Below are 23,799 nucleotides of genomic sequence, written 5' to 3' on the forward strand. Positions count from 1 at the left end.
CTCCTTGCTAATGGACCTAGGAAAGCAACAGAGGATGGACAGGGTCTTTGGGCCCTCCCACTGACATGGGAGACTTGAAAGAAACTTTTGGCCACTAGCTTCTGCCTGAACCAGACTTAACTGTGGCAACCATTTAGGGACTGAATCGGTGCAGGGAAAACCTCTCTCTCTCTCTCTCTCTCTCTCTCTCTCTCTCTCTCTCTCTCTCTCCAACTCTCCAATTATGTATTATTTTAAATAGACCCATAAAATGACATAACAGCAGGTGCTAAGGAGTAGAGCTGCAGACCAGCTGCAATGGTCTTGACTGCTCTTGGACTCATCAAACCTGATTCTGAGTCTACACTTTCTATTCCCTGTTCCCTGGGCTGGGGAGCTGAGTTTTCAGCAAGCTCACACATTTCAGTTCCCTCACTTGCTGATGACCTCCACTGATGGTGTCCCTCATGGAGGCTTCCTGTAGTACCTTACCGCTTGATTGATTCGGTGGTTTCATCACACTCTGATCAACAGACAAGCTATTTACTCAGGTTGTTATGAAGGACAGGGCATTTTGCCTGTCTTGCTAAGTGCAGCACTGTCAGGATGCAGAAAGTATATTCAAGATATACTTAAGCTCTAAAGAAACAAAATGAAAACTTAAAGTAAGCTTCAAAATAATATATGGAAAATAGAAGTCAAATATAAATGCATTTGGGTGCCCAAAATATGCAATTCATGCATACACTTTTACATCACGCAGATTTTTTATGAATTTTTGAAGATCCTTAATGAAGTAGGCTCAAAAAGGCTGTTTTCTGGGAGACCGGGAAAGGCCTTTGTAGAAAGGCAATGCCTGAACAAAAGCCTGCATAAAAGGCAGGAGTGAGTCACTCAATTGCCAGAAAAGTTTCTCTGGCAGACAAACCTCCAGCAGAGGAGCCAAGAGAGGTCGGTCCTTGGGTGGATCAGCTAGAAGAGCGAGGGAAGACGATGCCCTAACATGAGCTTTGAGACATTGCATGGGAGTTGTTTTGATTTTTAGCAGAGCAGTGACATGAGGTGACTTCCTTTGTAAAGCATCACCAGGCAATCGAGTGGAAAATAAACTGCAGGGAAGCAGCAACAGATAGGCAGGGAGGGAGGACACGATGCAAGCCACTCAGTCCAAGTGCACCAGATGGCTAAGATTCAATAGAGCTTTTGAAGGTGAAGTTGACAGAGTTGTGCTAATGGAATGGAAGGATGTAGTTAAGAGAGAGATGGCAAGGAAAAAAAAAAAATCCAAGGATTGTTTTTTTTTTTCTTTGAGAAGAAAAGTGTTGGAAAGAGATTTGTCATACTCTGGTTGGTCTATCTATTGTTACTGAATAATGCTTTGGGGTATGCAAAAGAAAAATCACAGAATTACATAGAAAAATGATGATATTGATAGGTACCTAACAAATGGTTTTTGAAACACAAGTTTGTGCTAGCATAACGTTTGTGCCTATTAAATTATTGAAATTACAGCCCTACCAACATGTCTAATACTTCTTATAACTATAATACATAATTAATGCTAAAGTTACTCTGAGGTACTTGCAACAAATACCATATGAAAATTTTGTTTTCTGCGAAGGACAAAGTTACAGACTCTGCTCATGCTACTGTTGGCTTGAGGCAAAATGTGTAATGGAAGCCAAAATGCTGTTTTTCTGTTGGAAGTAACTGAAAATAGAGACGTAATTGCCAGAACCCCAAATAAAGATCCCATGATGAAAAGGAGAAATTTTCGTCATTTGCTGAAGAATATGCTAATAGACAGTTTCCACACTTTTTCAAATTATTTACTGTGATTTTTTTTTCTGTGTACATGTGGATTGTATTAAATAGTTTCTTGCATTAAAAATAGTATGTTCATGTAATAGGAAAAGTAAACAGAGGTAATTTTGAGGCCTCAAGGCTCAAGGTACCAGTGAACACACACATGTCCCGTATCACAGTGCCCAGGTTTCGGCATCTGCTCCACTTCCAATGCCAGCCACCTGCTGGCAAGCGCCTTTGTAGTACACAGCGTAAGGAAATAGGCTGCTTTCACCAACAAGAAAGACCTAGATTGAGTACCAGAACAGCCCAGCCCAGCTCTGGCCACCATGATCATTTGGGAGGGTTAACCTGCAGAGTTGCTCAGTATCTGTCTTCTTTCTGTATCTCTATCTCCTGCAAAAGAAATCGAAGAAAAAGTGAAATAAGTAAATGATTTGCAATGGTTCATTAAGGCAAAAATTCTAAAAACTCCCAGAAGGATCACCTATAATACGGCAAATTAACATATTCCCTGCAAGCATGTCTGTGGACTTCTTCTAATTATGTGGTAATTGCCATAATCATGCTGTGATTTTGTTGTTATTTAACGGTCAACATTGCCTCATAAGTATTTTCCATGTTGTCCTGTTTACATCCATTAGCTTTAATGATTATTAAAAAAAAAAAAAAAAAAAGGTTTTTCTGTCTCACTTAGCCATACTGTTCTTATAGCCTGGCGGCATTCTTCCTATTAGGAGAAACCTATTTCTTATAATGAGCATCATGTCAGCCAACTGCAATAAGTCTTAAATATAACTGATATTTTAAATAATTGGTAAAGCTTGTGATAAGATAGAATAAGGGCTCATAACTTAGCATACATGGTTTCACTTTCAAAACCTTCTTTAAAAGATTTTTATTGTTCTTCTTTTAAAAGTTTCAACGTATTGAGTTGTGAAACACCTATATAGCCCCATTTGGTTTCCCTTATTACTGAATTTATGTTTTTCTAACAACTTATTTTCTTTTTATTGGAAAGGTAGATTTACAGAGAGAAAAAGAGATAGAAACATCTTCCATCCTCTGGTTCACTCCTTATGTGGCCGCAATGGCCTCAGTTGAGCTGATCCAAAGCGAAGAGCCAGGGGCTTCTTCCAGGTTTCTCACATGGGTGCAGGGTCCCAAGGATTTGGGCTGTCTTCTACTGCTTTCCCAGCGCACAAACATGGAGCTGGAGGAGAATTGGAGCAGCCAGGACACAAACCAACATCCATATGGGATCCTGGTACATGCAAGGCAAGGATTTAGCCGTTGAGCCAAGCCCACATTCATTAGTGTTAATAAGCCACTATTGATGTTACATTATGAACTCATCTGATTGATGTCATGATTTTCTAGTTTTTTGTTTAATGGCCTTGCTTTCTGTCCCAGGATCTTATGTGGAGTGTCATCAGAACTTCACTCATCACATCTCGCTTTAGACTGCTTCCGGCCTTGACAGTTCTTTAGACTAATCTTTGATATCCTTGACAAAGTTCATGAGCACTGCTCAGCAATTTTATATAGATTTGTCTGATGTTTTTCTCGTGATTACATTGAGATTGTGGGTTCTTGGTGAGAAAGCTCTCAGATGTAAATGCAATCCTCATCACATCTAAAGTGTGTACTATCCTCATGACATAATTTGTTAGTGTTTGTCTTTTACCACCTGGCCAGTGCAGGGCTTGTCAGGAGCATCTGCTCCGAAGTTACTCTTTGTCTACTGTACTTGTCAAAAGGAAGTCACTTTTGCAGCCCATGGTTTCTAAATGGAGCAATGCTCCATCGCCTTGCCTGTCTACATCAAGTATTTGTAATCCTTCCATATCACCCACATGTCACAAGCTTCCTTTGATGGATGAAAAAGCAGAGGCTGAGAGGGATTAGGAAACCAGCACAGTGGTTCTGTACTTTGAACTCTTGAACTCATTGCTTCTCTACCACTGCTTTCTGCAGAGAAAGGAATGTTCCCCTACATAGACCTAGCTTTGCTTTGCCGGGTGAGACCACCCAAGGCTGCCTGGGCGGCTTGGGACTGCTCAGCAACAACTCCTATTCTAGGCCAGTTCAGGACATCAGTGTCCATTCATTCTGCAAATCTCCATTGTTTGTTTGTAAATTACTGTTTTCTCTGAAGTCCAGGCAAGCATTTCCAAAATCACTAGCAGTTACTCAGTTTTGAAGAAGGATGCACTGGGGTGGGACAGGGTGGTGGGGGACAGAAGACTAGTTGTTTCTTTGTTTGTTTTTCGTAAATGGATCTTTCTGGATTCTGAGTATCTCCATTTACCCACTGAATATTCTACTTATTATTTATTTTGAAATATTATTTACTAGCTGCTTACAAGTGAACATTATTTTAAGTAGGGAGAGAGCGACAGAGAGAGAGATTGGAGAGAAAGAGAGAGAGTGTGTTAGTAAACAAATGCAGCCTTGGTGCTCTGACAGTTCAGGAATGCTGTGACAAAAACGAAACAGAAGAGGAACAATGCTCCAGGAAATCCTGCAAGAGGATATTTCAACAGAAGCCTCTATGATCTGAGGCCAGGCCACTCTAGGCCAAGGGAAGAGAAATACCAAAAACTCCAAAGATGCCCTCAATTGCACCTGATGGAGTGACAGCAACAAGCTGGTGACCCTGGCAAGATCAGTCACCTCTATGACACGGCCAAGTCTGATTCTAGGGGACCTTGCAGAACGCAGTAAAACGTTTTGTGTTCTCTTGTAAATCCGACGGTTAACACTTTAGTGAGGAATAAAATGATAGACTCTACTTTTCTAAATGTTATTCGGGTCCCTGTACAAGGGCAGGCCAGTGCAAAAGCCCCAAAATATCACAGTAGTTGGAGCAAGGGTTACAGTGGTGGCAATGGTCAGAGGCAGAAGAGTATATTTTGAAGGTAGCCATGACAAAGATGAGCTGATATCTTTTGAACACTGGGAAGAAGAAGGAAGGAGAAATCATGTTTTCCTCATGAGAGGTGACTCTGATTACTGGAGACAGAGAACCAGAGAGAAACTGCATACACATTATGGAAGATGAATACGGTGATAAGCAATTAAACTTGAAGTTTACCAGAGAGATTGTGCCTTTGATTGGGAGGCAAGTTCCTCATGGATGATGCTAAAATTCATGGCATTAGATAAGATCGCCTATGGAGTTAGTACAACAAAAACAAACAAAAAAAATAGACAACTCAAAAAAAGTTTACCAGAAACGGAGCCTAAAACAACACTTGGTGTTGGTGAAGATAGTTTGAATTGCACGCGTAACATTTTTCGTAATCCGTACTTCCAGGGAACACTTAGAAACCTCCTCTAAACAGGATGGGAAATGAGCACGAGCAGTCAGTGTGATAGACAAACCAGGAAAACGTGTTGTTCTGGAAATGTGGCGAGAAATTGTCTGAGGGAGACAGTGACCGTTCGTGTGAAACGACACTGAGGCAGTTCAGATCCCGCGTGAACACTGGCCACGTGGAAGGCTCTCCAGTCGCACAGAAGCTCCTTTGCCTTGGTGATTGAGCTCACCCATGAGCAAATTTGCAACCCACCCCACCAACCCAAGCCACATCAGTCTTAAAGACAGAGGCACAGAGAGGAAGGGACTCGGAATCATATCAACCTTCATGTTACAAACAGATCGGAAGTGGAAGCAGTGAAATGTTAAAGGGTGCCAGCCAAGCAACCTGAAGGCTGCTGTCCTTTTATCGACAAATTAAAGTTACCCAACGTACTTTAAATGAGGGACTGCATGTCTGTAAAGATAATACATTCTATTCTTAGGGATTTGCACAATTTAAAAAATGTGGAAAATTTCATCAGAAAATTTACCAGAAGACTTTGCTTAGGATACAGCAATCATTTAACAATCCAATTCATTCCAGTAAATACCGAAATCTTCATTAAATGAGCTGCATGGATTTCTAAAAAAAAAAAAAGAAAGTTTGCACAAAAATGAATCTTTGAATTCCGTTTTCCATCATCCTTCTGTTCTCATATAACCTTGGTGAGATAACATGTTTTACAATCCTCATAGTACTTAACCTAGAGCCACACACGGAGCAAAGGCCCCACGGATACTTATGCTTAGTATTTCCTTGGACGGTTGGTTAATCGGCTACGTAATTAGTAGGTTAGCTCATTATTGACAAGATCTTCCTGCCAAAAAGTTAACAAGAGAGAGACCATATTTATTGCTTCCATGGTTGTCCTTAAAAGTTATTTTTAGGAAGAAAATCATAGCCATTGATAAGTTCAACCACCCAGAATACTTACAGGAACATTGTAGTACTGTACTTTCACACACACACACGAGAGAGAGAGAGAGAGAGAGATGAGAAACACAGGACCAATTTAAAACCTTCGCAGTTCAGAATCTATGAAAAGATAATGGCCAAATTATGGAAATCAAAAAGGAAGCCAAACTCACGAAAATAGGACGGATGTGTCTAAGAAAATTAGGGGGAAAAAGACTACTTTCTCTTTGATGACTATTATGAGACATCCTGTTTTTGGAATATAGTAAAATTTGGACGCTTTCTCCTAACCTTTTCTGTCCTCGCTTAATTCAGCAATGATGTTTCTGACTTTTGCTCTGTGAAAGTTCACAGACTCACTGGGTAAAAACACAAGTGTATGGAAAAGCAAAGTACAAAGTGTCAAGAACTATATGTGAAGTGTTTGCAAGGTGCTAATACAATGTAAAGGAAATGACAAATATTTCCTGAAGACTTAGAGCGAGTCATCTGGGAAAAGAGAACACATTGAGGAATGTGAGAGATGTGCTTCCGTGAAGGTGAACATAAATAGGACATAATTAACTTGGAATTAGCATTACTTATCTGTTTACATTGCAACTTAATGGAAACACGTGAATAATGGGTGAAATTTAAAATGAGGCGTGATTTTATTAGTTGAACATTATTTTTCATGTAGCCTATTATTGCACTGTCATGTTAAATTTATGTGCTAGATTTGCCTGTCTCACAGTAGACGGATTTCCATCGGAATTACCCATCTTGTGACATGAGCAAGAGCTCTGCTGGATTTACAGGCCTGGCAATGGTTCCTCTTCTGTTTATTTAGAGATTTCATGCATTTGATATAATGGAGCCACATTGAAAATTCAAGCACTTGGATTTATCTTGCACATCTATTTCAGGAAAAGAAAAATGATAGCATTTATATTTTTTTTCTCGTCTAAATGATAATTTGAGTATCTTTGTTAAATCTAGAGCACATTCTGCTAGGAAGATGTTTTAGACAACTAGTCTCAAATTCCAAAATTGAGAAAATAGAAGTGATGATATTTATTTTGTAAAATGTTGCATCAAAGTTATCAATTAGTAGTCAGAGCCAATCCCACTAAAACAGATAAGCTGCTTATAAAACAGTATTCTTGTAGAGGGTAAAATACTTTTAAATAATTGCAGTGAAACCAAAATTATCATTCTAAGAGGAAAAAATATAAATATAGTTATAGTCTGTAGTGCACTTCTGCCTTACATCCTCAACAAATTCAACAGTAAGGATTACTCAAGTGACTCTTGGCAAGGACTTTCATTCATTAACGGTCACTTACATAGATTCCGCTTTGTGAAAGCCAGTGCTTCTTACTGTTGTCTGAACAATGCCCGTTCGATGATGCCTGTCCAACAGGAGAGACCTGACTTACAGTCACAGACATCATTCCTGGTCGCCTCCTGCTCCATCAGTCCCGGTGTCCCTGGCTTCCCTGCTTCACCTGACACCTATCCTGGTCCTCTGCCTCCTGACTTCTCTATCCAAGCAGATAGCATGGTTCTCTTCCCCACTGACTAATCTGGAACCAACAGACTGTCTCTCAAAACTTCTCTCTTAATTATACCTATTCAGTAAAAGTGATGATTTCTGGGTACCTGCCATTGGTTCAGTTCAGATCCTCAATGTCTGACAACCCCAAATCCTGCCGTAGTCATTCTGCAGACCTACTGAACTCTAGCTTTATTCCCAGAATTAACTTTTAAAAAATGATGAAGGAACTTCACTCGTATAAACCTCAAAGGACTATAGAGGATTCTCAGAAAATAGAAATAATTCCTTAGCTTAAAAACAGTGTCTTTCACTGTACAACCCCAGGCTACCGTTTAAGCTTTGCTTTGTACTATTCCATTCAGGTGGAGCAATCTCTATTAGCTTTCCGTTCATAGAACTTACCTACTTAGGGATAAACCCAAGCTCCACCAGCAGCAAAGATGTTGATGCAGCCTGCAGACTGTGCATCCTAAACCATTTACATGCACCAGTTTTATACTTCTCACCACCAGTTCCCTCGGTCCTCAAGGCTCAGCTAGGCCAAAACTCAAGCCAGGAGTTTCACCAGGGTCTCCCAAACCTGTGGAAACCTGCACATTGCTTTCACGCATCTCAAATCACCTACAAAGCAGTTTGACTTGAAAATACCCCTTCCTCTCCTTGCCAATGCTTAAAAATCCATTTAGCAAATGTCTTGGGGCTAAATCTAATTTCAGTTATTCAGACATGGGCTGTACAATATCTCCGTGTTTAACAAAGAGTTCAGCTGCCACAATGGAGTCAATAAGAAATAAAACCCTGAAATAAAAAACATATGATGAATCCAAAAATGTTGATCCCATGGGTGATATATGCTTGACCAAATGCAAGACATGAAAATAAACTTGCAGTAAAACAATAGTCTGTGGCCAATGAAATAAGGGCAAAACTGCTCTCCTATTACCAGTTCCCTGCCTCACATAGCCCACGCTCCAGTCACCACACTTGTTACTTCCTTTCAGTAAGTTCAAACTATAAGTTGTGTAGTTTCAGAAATGGGAGAGCTGAACTCCTCAGCCTTGGTACTTTGAACTGTGGTCTCAGTGTCAACATCAGCTCTTACTGCTTCTGTTCTCCCTTCCTGCATTGGGAGGAAGTGGGGAGAGAAATCTCCTTACTCTGAGGCTAAAATTCTAATGAATCCACTCTCTGAGGACCATTCACTTCTTGCCCAGTATCTTAAGTTTCTCTTCCATCCCTTCCTTGTCTTCTCTCTGATGTCTGCATCTTACTTTTGGGACATTGCTATTTTGATTAGTTTCCTGCCCGTCCCTACCAGACTTCCCAAATTTAGTTGGCAGGCCACATCTATTATTTTCTTACTGCTCATTGGCCCCAGTGATCCTGGCATACACCCACCTGGCAAAATCAATGGCCTTTCTCTAGTCTAATGTTCTGTGCTTGCCACACAAGCGACAGGTGAGCTCCTCCTTCAAGATCATCCTTTTGGGCACCCCACAATGACACTTCTTTATCCTCTCACTTTTCCTGTCCCCTTCCTCGCAAACACAATTTCCAAAATTTGTCACACCTTTGAACAGTTCCTCTAAGGATAGTGAAAGTGTTGCCTGACTACCAGTTTTTGTTTGTTTGTTTTTTGCATTCAGCATCCACGTGTGAACCCATCATCTAGGTACTATGCAATACACACTGGATGACTAAAGAACAATACTAATTGTTGTCCACATTACTCCAAGAAGAAGAGATAAGAAGCTTCTGTCTTTTGTTGTGCTTTGTTTGGTACTTTTATGAGCACCGACTCTTTGAAATAACTCACTGGAATACTGGACAGGAATCATGCCTTAAATCCATGACAAATATATGCTGATTTTCTTTGCTATATCCCAGTTCATGGTATTTTAAGGTCAAAGACTGTGTCATTCATCTCCATGTCTGCTGGGTTCTTTCCACAGTGCATAGTAGGGAATCTTACATAATTGTAAAATAGATTCTAAAACATTAAAATAATTTTATTATAACAAAAATACATCAATCTGAGTTACACTGATTGATCTTTGTTACTTATAGTTGGTGAATCAGTAAAAACTAGTAAAGTTGAGATAAAAAGTCTTTTTTCTTTGAAAAAGATTTATTCATTTTTATTTGAAAGGCAGCTTGACAGAGAGGAGAGAAAGTTAGAGAATCTTGCATCCTAAAAGGCCACAACAGTGGGAGCTGAGCCAATCCGAACCAAAGCCAAGAGCTTTTTCCAGGTCTCCCACATGGGTGCAGGGGTTTAAGGACTTGAGCTATCTTCTGCTGCTTTCTCAGTCCATAAGCAGGGAGTTGAATTGGAAGTGGAGCGGCCGGGACTAGAACCAGCACCATTATGGGATTCCAGCCTGTAGTCTTATCCCTCTTCCACCAGAAGATGCTGTCCACCAAGCACATGCTGTCATTTATCCTATTCTCTACTGTGGATTTTCATGCAATCCAATGACATGATTATTCTCACAGCTTAACCATGTTAATAACTCAGTTATTTTTTGAGGTTGTGAAACTTGAAAATAAAACGATTTGCATACTTTACATACCTAAGACACAGAAGATTTGTAATAGCTACAGCTCTCCCACATGTTGATTCTGGATTTAGAAAGCAAATCGGCAATCTATTAGAAAAGACTGATGTAACAATGAAAGATATCTCAATAAAATAGGTACTTATGTTTGTTCTACTGTTTCTGCCTTCGCTTGAAGCAACATTCTGTGTCTCCATTGCTTAGGGCATCCATGTTCATTGTCAGATGTTAAATAGGAAATCCAAGTTTAGTAGGTGAGTAAATGTAAGACCCTCCAGCAAATATATAGGGAAAAAAATGAAACTAAGAAATTGAAGAAATTTGACCACATAAAATATTTGATATAGTTGCTACTTCCTATGCTTCTAGAGCCAAGTCTGAATCTTAATTAGTATTTTCACAATATCCTGACTAAAGTGTTCCATGCTGAAGGGATCACTGGAAGATTGACTCGCAGACTTTTGATGCAGCCATACATATTTATGATCTGCTGACTGTATTTTTATATTATTCATTGGATAAGTCCTTAGATCTCTTGCTTCCTGAGACCAGTAATTAGGCATATGAAATGGAAATTTACTCAGTCTCTGTCAATTTCGTGAGTAGAATTGAAAGTAGAGAACAATCAACAATCATTGATTGCTGTTTGTGTAGAGAATGTTATCTTATTTCTGTAACTGAAATTTAAAATGTGCCCACAGAGGATACTACACACCTGTCGCTTGTGTTCTAAACCCAAGGAAACCAATCCCTTTGCAGTAAGTTAATGGGCTGAGTGCCCCTTTTGTATTTGGATCTCCAAAAAGCATGAAGATTACATTACCCTCCCTGATATTGGCTCATTGGTGGTTAGATGTTCAGGACTCAGAACTGTATCTGTATTGGTCCTCTGGTAGGCATGGTGTGTGTGTATCATACAGGCTGACTAGACCATTCAAACATAGGTGTTTTTGCCTGCAGGTGAGTTCTTCACATGATAAAATATCACATATGTCAACACTATGCCAAAATATTTATTCATCTCAGGCAGTCAGACATGTGAAATTAGGTAAATAAAATTCAAAGTGATTGCGTCTTCAGCGGTGTCAAATAAATAGAATAAATGAATTTGAAACACAAATTTGCGTAATCCGCTACTCTATGGTTATTATTTTTGCATATTACTATGATTTGCAAAGTCTTGATGTAACAAAGTGCTAATATGATAAAATTATTATGATTTCGATTTTAAAAGTTAAAAATTTTTACTGCTTCTCACTCCATTAACTTCATTTTACTGAAACGTAAAATATAGCTTAGAAATGAGCAGATGAACCTGTTAGTATGAATATTCACATAGATACATTTTCCATAGTGGCAGCTAGATACAGAAAGCATTTAAAACCATATGTGGCAATTCTCTGCTAACTTATTAAGAAAGGTAGAATAATTGTGACATTGGAAAGAGCAGGGAATCGGATTGCTTTCTCTGTACTATTTGTTGTATCTGAAATGTTCTCCAATTGTCTGCAATAAGATAGCTTTATATTCTCCCGAGACTTTAGATCAACGGCATTATTGAATCCTTGCAGAACATGTGTGCTGTGCTAACCTGGAGCAGGAAGTGGGGAAGAATCTGTCCCTTGGGAAAAGGACTAAGTCTGCAGTATGACAAGGTGCCATATGAGTTTCGCATCCTCGCCACATAAACCAGAGATAATAACTATCTCTCTCTGGATTCTAAAGTTTCAGTGCAGCCAAGATTTTTTTTTTTTTTTTTGGCTTTCGCCATGTGTTCGAGAGATTTTTAATTGGTGATCCTTGGCATCTATGGCCCAATGAGCAGGCTGATTCCTTGATACTTGTAAACAATATGCCTTCTTCAGAAGCTGAAATCGGAAATCAAAGGGTCCACGTGTGAACAGTCGAAGCCTGTTGAGAAAGACTCGCGTCTGCCACACCTGCTTCCCTGTCAGTAAGTCGCAGGGGCTGTCTCATGGGTGTGCTGTACCGCCTCATTTTTCATGGCCTGCACTTGCTTTTTGCTCCAGCCACTTTGGAAGCTCAGCACCATGATGCCGCACCTGCTCTCCAATCCATATGGGAGTGGTAGTCAGACCGGCCTCGTTTCACAAACTGCAGGTGCCTTGTCGTTTCTCACCAGAGAAGGGAATGAGAGAGATCAACCATGAGTTAAGGATCGTGGGTGGGTTTGCCACCAAACTCACTGATCAAAGCATCTTCCAGAACTAACCCATAGCAAGGCATAGATCTAAGGGAGAGAGCTCTCCTGGCCTAGCAGCTCCAGCTAAAGACAATGCCTACCCCCACCCAGCCCAGGACTCGGGACCTGCACCCAGCTCACACTGCAGCAGAGAACACTTGGCTTCTAAAGCAGTTCCAAGGGTTGGCTCTGTGGTATAGCACATTATACTACCTCCATTGATGCTGCCATCTCTGCACTAATTCAGGTCAAGGCTGCTCCACTGCCAATCCAGCTTCCTGCAAAAGCAGTGGACGATGGCCCGAGCGCTTGGTGTCTTGCCACACTGGGGAGACCCAGGTGAAACTTTGGCCTGGTCCATTCCTGGACATTGCAATCTTCTGGAGAACGAACTGGAGGATGAAAAGATCTCTCTCTTTCTCCCTTTACATCTCTCTCTCTCTCTCTCTCTCTGATTTTTAAAATACATAAATCTTTGAGAACAAAATAATAATCCAGAAAACAACTTCACAGATTCTAAAGTCTTGTCATAGGACAACCCCCATCTGTCCAGCAATAATCATAGTATCAAAACCTAAATTATACCTTTCCTTGGAAACTCTGTTTCAACTCTCTTAAACATCTGTAGGTGCATAGGTCAGATAGCACACACAGTGACAAAAACGTTAGCTGGTGACAGGAAGAAGAGTTTGAAATGCAATGGGCCTGTCCATCCTTTTCATCTTCCTCTAACCCTGCCCTTGGTTTTCGTCCTTGCTCAGTCAAAACTGCACATGGTCATTTCAAGACAGGCCTTCTAGCCACTCTGCTGGAGGCAGGTCAGAAGATGGCTGTGGGTCATGCTAGTGCTGGTCCTTGGGAGTCATGGATGTATAAGGAATCCTGCTTGTACAGGAACCTGGTGACTGCTCTTTGGAAGTAAGCATTGCACTTTGCTTCATGTTCATGCAGACTGACGCGTCTTTCTTAGGAGCTACTCCATTGGGTTCGATTTGGGAGTAAGTGGTGATGTGCAGTTGAGCCCAGAGTGTGTCTGTAATCCAAAGCACAGGAGAGAGAAGCTGTACCATACATGCTGAGCTTGCTTTTGGAAACTTTTCAGCCTTTTAGGGTAATTCTTTCTAAACTTTTTGTTTTTATTTTTCTTACTAGTAATCTGTTTTCATGATATATAATACCATCTTTTCTACTGTGCTTAAAACCCGTTCCATTGTTTTAGAGGAATGACAGGTCCGCTGACTGCTTTATGCCGCTAAGTTCCTACATTGAGCAAGCTCTTGGAGATGTGAAAGCCAAGGGCCTTTTGTGCTCACTTTTCTGTGGCTTTACTTATAGTTTTTATCTAAAGCAGTGTTTCAGCTTTGCCAGATCAGCAAATAATTAGTGCTTTTTTGATTCCCAGAGAATGTATTTTCTTTCTCCCTTTCAACAAAGTAAAATGCAAGCATTTCAATATAGCTTACTACTCAGTGCCAAACACAAAGGAAATGTAAATATATTGTGAAGCTAATTCACATCTGCCAGCCAGTAATTGTTGGATATGTGCTGATTAAACACATTAAAAAAAAAGCGCCAGGCTTTTAATTAGGCATCTGCACCAGGTCACACAGATGAAATTGTCAGATGTGATGAAGAAGTCTTTCTTTTGAGAAATGAATGTCAACCCCACCATCTTGCTGTCCCTTCTGCCTGTGGAAATGTTGCAGTCATTGGCTGCTTTTATACACTAGCAGAGAACCCCAGGGTGAGCCCCAGATGCTGTCACTGCTCTGTTCACTGTGAGTACAGTCGGCAAACCTGCTGCCTTTTCCCCAGATAAAGAACCTGTTACAGCCCCACCCAAGAAATGGCCGTTTCTGGCTGAGACCATAGGAAGCCAGACCAACAAAAGCTAAATCCCTTGCTCAAGATCACATGGCTGTTGAAATCCTCTGTAGTGGAACTGGTGTCTCCTTGTGGTTGTAGAGTTTTCTGAGACACCTCGACCCCTCACCTTGGCCTGTTCCAGCTCCTGTGAGTGGTAGTACATTTTGGAAGATTGCAGAAAGTGGACTTTGCTTCTGCAACAGATTCCCCTGTTTGCAATAATTTGCCCCGCTACCTCCCTCTATTAACAGGTAATCCCAAGAACACCACAGTATACTTCTCATTTTCACATCAAAGAATGAAAGATATCTTTCTCAGCATTCCGACTGCTTATAATTTGAGGGCTACAGAAAGGGTCAAGTCCAATTTGTGCTAGACTATTAGAAACTCTTCAGATGGCACTGAAGTCCCGTATTCTACTCTTGACCTAGTACTAATTCTTGGCACAACTTGACAGAAGTTACATGGCCTCGCCTAGATCCAGTTTTCTCCCAGACAACAGCAGTCATCTCATAGAGTTTTCCATAAGGTTTGGGGAACACAGAGTGTGTAAATGCCAGTTCAGTTTGAAGTACATTAAAATGGCAGTCATTGTGCATAGAAACATTCCAGGAGCTGATCATGCGTTTGCATGGGCTGAGGAATTCAGCTCTGCAGAAGAGTAATACACAGAAGGAACAGGATGTGGCCGGACAGGGGGACTGAAAAGGTTGACCAAAATTTTATTATTGGAGTAAAAAAAAAAAAAAAAAGGAAAAGGAAAAACAGAGGCAGAAGCAGAGACACCAAGAAGGAAACAGCATGGGAGTGGGGTCCCTGCCCAGAGCTAAGGCCAACTGAAGTACTGAGTAATTAGAGAAGAGGTTGTGAGATTATGAATTGAGAGCTTCAGAAGCTGTGCTGGAGTGTGGGCTCAATTCTCCCCGTATTAGCAGGCCCTGCAGGGTGTGAAGTGGACAGGACAGCACGAGGCATGATATGGAAAATGAGTTGACAGAAAGGTATGGAAAAGGCACAATCGGGCGCTCTGAAGCCACGGAGAATGCTCCCTGTGCAGAATGCTCACCTCCTCCTGGCTAGAAGAGGATATTTCCTAGCAATGCCCCAGCTACTCCCAGAGGTCAACATGAATGAGCTGGGGTAAGCTCAGCTGAGGGGCCATGGTGAAGGTCCATGTCACAGTTCTAACCTCGGATGGCGCTCTTAGAAAAAGCATGGAGGGCAGCAATGGGAAAAACGTGGAAGGTTCCAGAAACTCAAGACAGAATCTCGATGTCCTCCTTTGGTAACTTTTACTCTCCTCATACCATTTAGTGATTTTTAGAAGCTGCCTCATATTGCTCTAAAGGAGCAATGCTTCTGTCTTGATAAAGGCAGAGTAAATCGGCTTAAATTTTTAGCAAAATAAATTAGATTTAAGTGGATGGGAAAAATGGATGGCAACAAGAGGTGTGCATCCTTGTAACAGATGCGTCAGGGAATGTCCCCATTCATTTCTGTGAGTGGTTATCTGCTGATCTTTCCTGTTTGTGCTGGAGTGGAGACGATGCCAGAACCCATGCACGTGAATGATAGCTGTACTCAGCACCCAGCTCAGAAGTGCTCTTACCCCTGGGAGCTTCCTCACCCTCACCATGCTGCATAGTTAATCCCGGAGCAAAGGAGGAATCTAGAGCAGTTCCAGGAGGCTCTGGTCCTCCTTGCTGGGACACAGTGCAATCAGTGGAAAGGGCCGAAGTACTCCCATCTCTGGTATTTATGGGAAACACTCCACTGGAGGTAATAGGTTTGGCTATGAGATCTTTTTTATTTATCCAGTGAGAAATTATTATAGATATCTAGAGAATTCTCAATGTTGAGAATCTGTTTATATTGTGGGGGAAGCTTGGAACAGGTGAAACTTGCACAGAGAAATGTCTTAAATGAACTTGCAGGCCACAAAGAGAGGAACAATTTGAGTAAGAATAATGGAAACTATCTTTGAAAAGATGGAGCAATAAATGATTTACTTGGGATGAAATTATAACAGAGACCACAGAAAGTTCATGAAAAATGGAATTAAAAAAAAAGTTTGTCTTGGTGCAAAACAGTTTGAATCCATGGGTAGTTTTGTATATGTATGTATGTATAAAAACACATGTGTGTGTTTATATAAATGCATTTTCCAGGAACTTTTTAAGGACCCCCTCATTCATTGAAAGGACCTGCATCAATGTTAGAGGAATAACAGAATTCAACTAAAAGGCAGACATCAGGATATATATTGTGAGAAGTACAGATAGCAGCCAGTTCACAAGATAACTTACTGAAGACTAAAGCAAAAATGAGTGGAAAGACTATCAGTAAAGAAGGTTAGATAGCAGGTCTGGAGATTGGGCGTTTTAACCCAACAGAGTATAAAATAGGAATTGAGTAGGGAGTAAATTATTCTAGTCTGGTACAAGGTGGTGGTTAAGGAGGGCAGACAGCGAGTGGTAGGTAGGAGATGCCGAATAGAATGATTCTGCAGGCCGCAGTGACTCAAAGAATGTAGGAGCAAAGAGGTGTAAAAATAACTCCAATTTAAACAATGCTTTTGTAGAGTACCCTGTTTTTTTACCAAAAATGAGTTATCCATGAGCTTACCCAACGCTGTATTTTTATTGCCACATCCAAGAAAGGAACAGATCACCTGAGAACATTTTCACGTAAGAACAATTTTAAACCTCCTGCTGTATCAACCTCACTCTCCTGCACTTGCACTTTCATAAGTAGCATAATTACAAATCAAGTTGCCATGAGATCAGAGCCACAGGGACTCCAAGTTCATTATTCACTCCCAATGTGACCAATAGTCCCAAGGTCATTATCCCTAAATATGATCTAAAATGAAAGACTTTACACATAGGGAGCAGTATAACATTTGGAGGCAACCTGGTATTGAAAAGATACGTGTGTTTTTCAAAGGAAATGTATCACACCTTATTTCCACAGACTATCTTTCCTTGGTATAATAAAGGTGTTTTCACGAACACAATGTGATGTTCACAGTATTTCTGCAATAGAGGAAATGGGAAACCTTGGATTCCCATTTCATACAAGAAGAAATAGAGGGATGCAGAGATCAAGTGACTTATTATCTATTCTCCTCTTGAACAGGCCAGTGAGTTGGAGCTGGATGTTTTCCTAGCATCTCTTTCTGTGCTCTTACACCTCGTCTGTCCTAGGACTTGACAGGAGCTGAGCCAATCCAAAAACAGAAGTCAGGAGGCAGGAGTTTCTTCTGGGTCTCCCACGCAGGTGCAGGGTGCCAAGGATTTGGGCTGTCCTCAACTGCTTTCCCAGGCCACAAGCAGGGAGCTGGATGGGAAGCGGGACTGCCAGGATTTGAACCGGCTTCCATATGGGATCCCGGCACGTTCAAGGCAGGCGAGGGCTTCAGGCACTAGGCTACCACGCCAGGACTGGGCAGTAGATATTGTCACATTGTTAGATAGTTACATTCTCTGATAACTGACCACTCACCTTTTCTTGCATTCAGGAGTCTGTAATTCCATAACGATTGCAAGTTTCTTTATCACTCACCTGCTTGATAACTTAAATAATTGCTCTGAGAGAAAAAAAAAATGTCCATAAATTCTAAAAGGCAGTTTCATTAAGAGCCACATGTGGGTTCTCATTCCATTGCCAAATAGGGAAATCACATTAAAACTCAAAAGTAGATAACATTCATCACAGTAATTCAAGGAACTACTCCTTAGACCTGACAGGGAACCCTGAGAGCTTTATGCATTACTCTTAATTCTTTTATTTTCATGATGAGCCTTTGGTGCAGCAGAGAGAAAGGTGAAACATGCTTGGGGATGAGGGGCTAGGGGGCCAAGTTGTGAACAGTGGTTAAAATGAAGGAGAAGCTCAAGAGAAAATTTGTGACCATCCTGCCTTCTGTTTGCCTGCCCAGAAACCCGTCATTTCTATAATCATACTCAAGCCAGTTTTGATTATGACAGTGGTGGGAATAAGCATCTGAATGCAGCAGTCTTGACTTTAAGGAGAAATAGAAGCAAGGATCCGTAATAACTGGAACACCATTTATCCTGTAAATCCTGTTACACGCGTGAACTCAATGGCGATTTTCCAATCAGTGGCTACTATTGTTGTCCTGCATGACTTATATTGGTGGGTCTGCATCCCAGGAGACTTAAACTAGTTCTGGATCATCACACAGCTTTTTAGTGATGGAACTGAAACTCAGACCAAAGTCTTTTGTTTCTGAATCTCCAGTGATTTCTATGATACTATGCAGTCTCCCAAACCCACAGAGAATACTGGGTCAAGAATGATCCAATGGACATAAAGATGGTCAAAGCGTGAGAAAGGAAAAGAACCACTAGACAGAAAAAATGGAGATAGGAGATGTATCTAGAGGAAAAGTACATGGGCAATATGCCTATGAAAAGATGCTCACCTTCACTAGTAATCTGGGGATTAAAACCATAATCCTATCACCTTAGATGTGCAAAATTTAAGTCTGGAAATGGTAAGTATTGTGTCAGATTGGAAGAAATGAAAATTCTGGGGACCAGAAGGATGGCTCAACTGGCTAATCATCCATCTGCAAATGCTGGTATTCCATATGATCGCTAATTCATGTCCTGGCTGCTCCACTTCCCTGCTTATGGCCTGGGAAAACAGCACAGAAAAACCCAAAGCCTTGGGCCCCTGCACCAAGTTTAGGAGACTCCGAGAAAGTTCCTGGCTTCTTGTTTCAGATCAGCTCAGCTCCAGCTGTTGCAGCCACTTGAGGAGTGAACCAACAGATGAAAGTTTTTTCTTTCTGTCTCTCCTCTCTGTAAATCTGCCTTTCCAATAAAAATAAATAAATTTAGAGAAAGAAAATTCTGGCATACCACCAATAGAGGTATAGATGATCTGATCTGTTTTGTTGTCTGTGTGTCATCATCTAAAAGGTATGCATTACCTGTGCCCAGCAATTCCATGCTGAGATACATAACTCAGAAAAAATTTCTCCCCTAGCCATTAATATTAATATTCTGAAATGTTTGGAATAAATAATATTCTGATTATCTGAAACCTAGCTATGACATGAAAGATACAGAAAGCACTGCTACGTAGAAACCTCACATGCAGGACATTGTAAAAGAGTGATACAGGAATGCAAGCAAGGAAGGACTCAGAGGTACTGGCCCAGCAGGTTTCAAAAGAGAAGCAGTGTTCTAGGCATTAAATCCAGTGGATTACAGAGGCATTGATTATTATTATAACCTTTGAAGCATGTGGAATCCATCATAAGTTAAAGTACAAGCCGCAGAGAGGAGAGACACCTTATCTATGTGAATTATAAAATAGACTCAATTGAAAATAAGGCCAAAACATCCCCACAGCTGCCCCAGGCTGGCAGAGAATCACAGTAGTAGCATGGGAGATGCCCATTCTAACCCTGTTCTGAGTCCCAGCACCCTCTGACATCCTTCACCCTCTTCACTCTTCAAGCTTGATATTTTCTGAAGGCAGACACCCGGATCCCTGGAAATGTCTGATCGTCTTGCCTGTCTCCCATTGCCACCTACAAACAGTTCTCTTGCATTTGAGAAAAGTGACTGTTAATCAAGGCAGTAGTGTTAAAGTCGCTCCAGTTAGGATTGCTTTATTCGTAGATTGCTTTAAGTGTATTTAATGGAGAAATTCTTTTATAGCCCACACCTACCAAAAAAAGAAAAAGCCAGGAATATATTTAACTCTGAGTTTGCGTGTTATTTGCATGTCTGTTTTCTGTTTGTTTGCTTGTTTGCATTCTTGGTGTTTGCAGTCTTGCTTGACCAGCAGTTGTGATAATAAAATCAGCCATTTACACCATCCGTTGGCGAATCACCCTTGATCAATTAATGTCTGTTGAGTCACTGCTTTGACAATCTGTGAAAACACAGTTTTTTTTTCATCCCTCGTAAACCTCTCCCCTCAGCAAAGGCAGGCACAATCTCAATTTGCAAGTTGAGTTTTTTAAGTATTACGGTCTGTGAGGATAAAAATATCAGTCCATGATAAAGTAAAAATAAAGCTGTTATTCAAACATAATGGAATCTTTTAAAAAACAATCATCTCGGGCAGCCATTCCTCTCTCTCTTTTGTTTTCATTTTTAAGGAAAGAAATGTGTTATTCAGAATGTATTGTGTAATGCCATATTTGCATTCAGGAATCTCTAATGGTGTAAAGCCAGTGTCTACCCTGCATAACCCTGCACATAATTCCCTGGGCAATGACAGGGGCCTTCTTGGAAAATAATCCAGAGAAATATCAGATTTCTTAAAATCAGAGGCTGAATGTGATGGTAGTCTCCTCTTTGAAAGCCAGTCTCAGATCTCTTCCATCGTATTTTAACAACAATATTAATAATTGTGCACCTTTTCTTTGAGCAGTCACCAGACGGTTAGGCACTTTGCCAAACACTTTTCCTGCTTTATCCCATTTATTCTTCATTGACCACTTCACAAGTAAAGAACGTGTCATATAGACACACCATATACCAGAGCTTGCGTTTTCCTCCCAAGCCTGTAGCCGCCATGTCTCGGTATTCCCTGGATTCTACTGCGTTACACCGGAAATGGAAATGAAGAGGCAGCAGGAGATGGGTACAGATTTCTCTCATTGTTTCCTTCTCAAGATGAAGTTATTTTCTGAGTTTCCAGAATAAACAGATACCATGGTTTTTTTTTTTTTCAGGATTTGATCATTATATTTCCTGGCAGACCTTTTGTAACTTTGAGTCTCCTATGGTGAATTTAAGTCTTACTCTAATTGATTTTCTCACTGCTTACTGAGAAATACAGCTCCTTTTCCACTGTTCTCATAAATAATTCCATTTGTCGATGCCAGTGATGGTTGGACTCACCTCACATTGTCTACCTGTGTTTTTTTTTTTTTCCCTTGCAGGTGATGTCATTGTCTATATTAATGAAGTTTGTGTTCTTGGGCACACTCACGCGGATGTTGTCAAACTTTTCCAGTCTGTTCCTATTGGTCAGAGTGTCAATCTGGTGTTGTGTCGTGGCTACCCTCTGCCTTTTGACCCGGAAGATCCTGCTAACAGCTTGGTGCCACCACTTGCAATATTGGAGCGGCCACCTCCGGGCACGGTCAATGGAAGACATAACTATGAAACATATTTGGAATATATTTCTCGGACCTCACAGTCAGTTCCGGATATAACAGATCGGCCACCTCATTCTTTGCACTCAGTGCCAGCAGACGGTCAGCTCGATGGCACATACCCACCACCACCCGTCCACGATGACAATGTGTCTATGGCTTCGTCAGGGGCCACCCAAGCTGAACTCATGACCTTAACCATTGTGAAAGGTGCCCAGGGCTTCGGCTTCACGATCGCTGACAGTCCCACAGGACAGCGGGTGAAACAAATACTTGACATTCAGGGATGCCCTGGACTGTGTGAAGGCGACCTCATTGTCGAGATCAACCAGCAGAACGTGCAGAACCTGAGCCATACCGAGGTAGTGGATATTCTAAAGGACTGCGCCGTCGGAAGTGAGACTTCTTTGATCATCCACCGAGGAGGTAAGACCACTGTCCTAACGATACAGTACGTGGGTAAAATAGATCCTTTACCATGATACCCATTCAAATGGAGATCTCTCCAGAGGGGAATGAAATCTTGCTTTTGAAAAAGCAGGTAAAGGAATAAGAAACATATGAGTATAAGAAGTTGTTTTTGAGTCTTGATATTATGTCTTGTCCTATTTTCCATTAAGCACAATTCATAACAGTAGTGTTTTCAGTCTTAACAAATATGCTGGTATGAATCTGAAAGCTAACGATTAATTCCCCAAGTGAGAATAGGTGCTATTATGTAAGTTCCCATGGGGTGGGCTTTGAGCCGAGGAGTTAAGATACCAGGTCCCTGCCCGCACCTCAAGCCTTCTCACTTGTTGCAATGTGGCAGTGTTTCCTAGTGTTCAGTGGCCCACAGTAGAGCTCACCAAGTGTCTGTGGGATCAAAACAAGCCCGGAATCTACACCAGGGGTGGGTCAGAAGGAGCAGTACTGGAAGGAACTCATGCATGTGGAGCAAAGGTGGGAAAACGTATGCCTTTTCAGAGCACTCAAGGCAGCATGGAAGTCCTCTCGGTTTGAAATCAAAGCTGAAAGAAGCTCTACTCATGTATATGTTGGTTTTTAGTGGTTTTTTTTTCCCCTCTTAAGGAAATATTACATTATTGGTTCCTGGCTTGAAAAGCAAGCATTTGTGAGCAACACTGCACAAAGTATTATGTTGCTATATTGAACAGGAAAATTAATATGATGGAAAAAGCAATCTTAAATTCAATCTTCTCAAGTCATTGTTACAGAAGAGCACTTGGATTTCAGTAATTAAAGCTTGACAGAGCTCTTTGATTTTTCCCATCAGTTGCTTAAGATTAAAACAAATATTTCTGATTAAAAGCCATAGGTTCATAGTGCCCAACTGAAAATCAAATATTTGGAACAGGTTCTTGATATTCAAAAATATCACACCGTGCAGTAATATCCACTCTGTGGTTTGCAGACACAAATTTGGACACGTTTTTATGTGTAATGGCTTCTTTTAAAAGCATACCGTAACACAATAAAGCATTTTAAAATCCTTCATGTATATTATTACAATTTGTGCCGTTTTGAAAACGTTGAATATGCACCTGTTCCCAGCTAGACAAACCCTGTTGTCATTTACTTACTGTACCACTCTCCCTCATGCTCTCTCATTGAAACCTCAAGTAATCAAAGTTTTATTTGCATTTTTTGTCTAAGTTTCAAAGAGACTGACTTTGATTTTTTTAACTAGTGCAAAATTGGAGAGCGTATTGCCCTATGATACTTAAAGTACATCTAGTCAAAAAAAAAACCTCTTGAGTTTCCCCAAATTCCTACCTGTTACACTGAATAGAACTATGTTTGGGAGATGAAATTCACTCTATCTTTGGGAAACTCAGTAGTGCTAATGACTTCATTAAGATCAGCAAATGGAATGAAAAAACAGAACTGAGACTCTAAATCAGGTACTCTTTTAAATTTCATTTTGTGACACATAGGCTCTGGGATTCCTCCAACTCCAACCCCTTCCCTCCCCGCATGGTGGATTCCTCCATCTTGTTGTAGTGTAACAGTACAAATCAAATCATGATTCTTTCATTGTAAGCATGCATAGAGTCCAGGCTCTTATTGTCCAGATAGATTCAACAGATTCTTGGGGGGACCATCTCTGGTCTGAAAGCAGAGCTGGCAGAGTATTATCCCGTTCAATGAAAAGCCACAACATAACATTAACAACGTTTTACATCATTACGGGGTTGATTGACATGGTTTTGAGTGACCAGTATGTTAGAAAATGCAAATTCTTAACAACACCCTGTGACTACTTCATTGACTTTCAAGTTTCGTTTATACACATCCGGCTGCTATACTCCTTAAAATGGTTCTAGGATACTGTTTCAGCTGTCTCGGGTCTATTTTCATTTTTATATTTAACAGCTGTTAAAGTGTTGAAGAACGATTTAACTGAACTTGGCGAGTTTTAG

General features: G+C 40.8%; 1 protein-coding gene across 1 annotated transcript in view; it reads left to right on the plus strand.

Annotated features, from left to right (window-relative positions):
• The window catches only part of MAGI2 (membrane associated guanylate kinase, WW and PDZ domain containing 2), a 783,782-nt gene that overhangs the window by 622,238 nt on the left and 137,745 nt on the right, over window positions 1-23,799 (plus strand). The window contains exon 10 of the mRNA XM_040971367.1: window positions 21,161-21,802. Within this exon, the coding sequence (XP_040827301.1) occupies window positions 21,161-21,802 (642 nt within the window). The remainder of the gene's footprint in view (window positions 1-21,160; window positions 21,803-23,799) is intronic.

The sequence above is a fragment of the Ochotona curzoniae genome, unplaced genomic scaffold (genome assembly GCF_017591425.1).
Source record: "Ochotona curzoniae isolate NIBS_2020 unplaced genomic scaffold, NIBS_Ocur_1.0 contig_21, whole genome shotgun sequence".
Lineage (NCBI taxonomy): Eukaryota > Metazoa > Chordata > Mammalia > Lagomorpha > Ochotonidae > Ochotona > Ochotona curzoniae.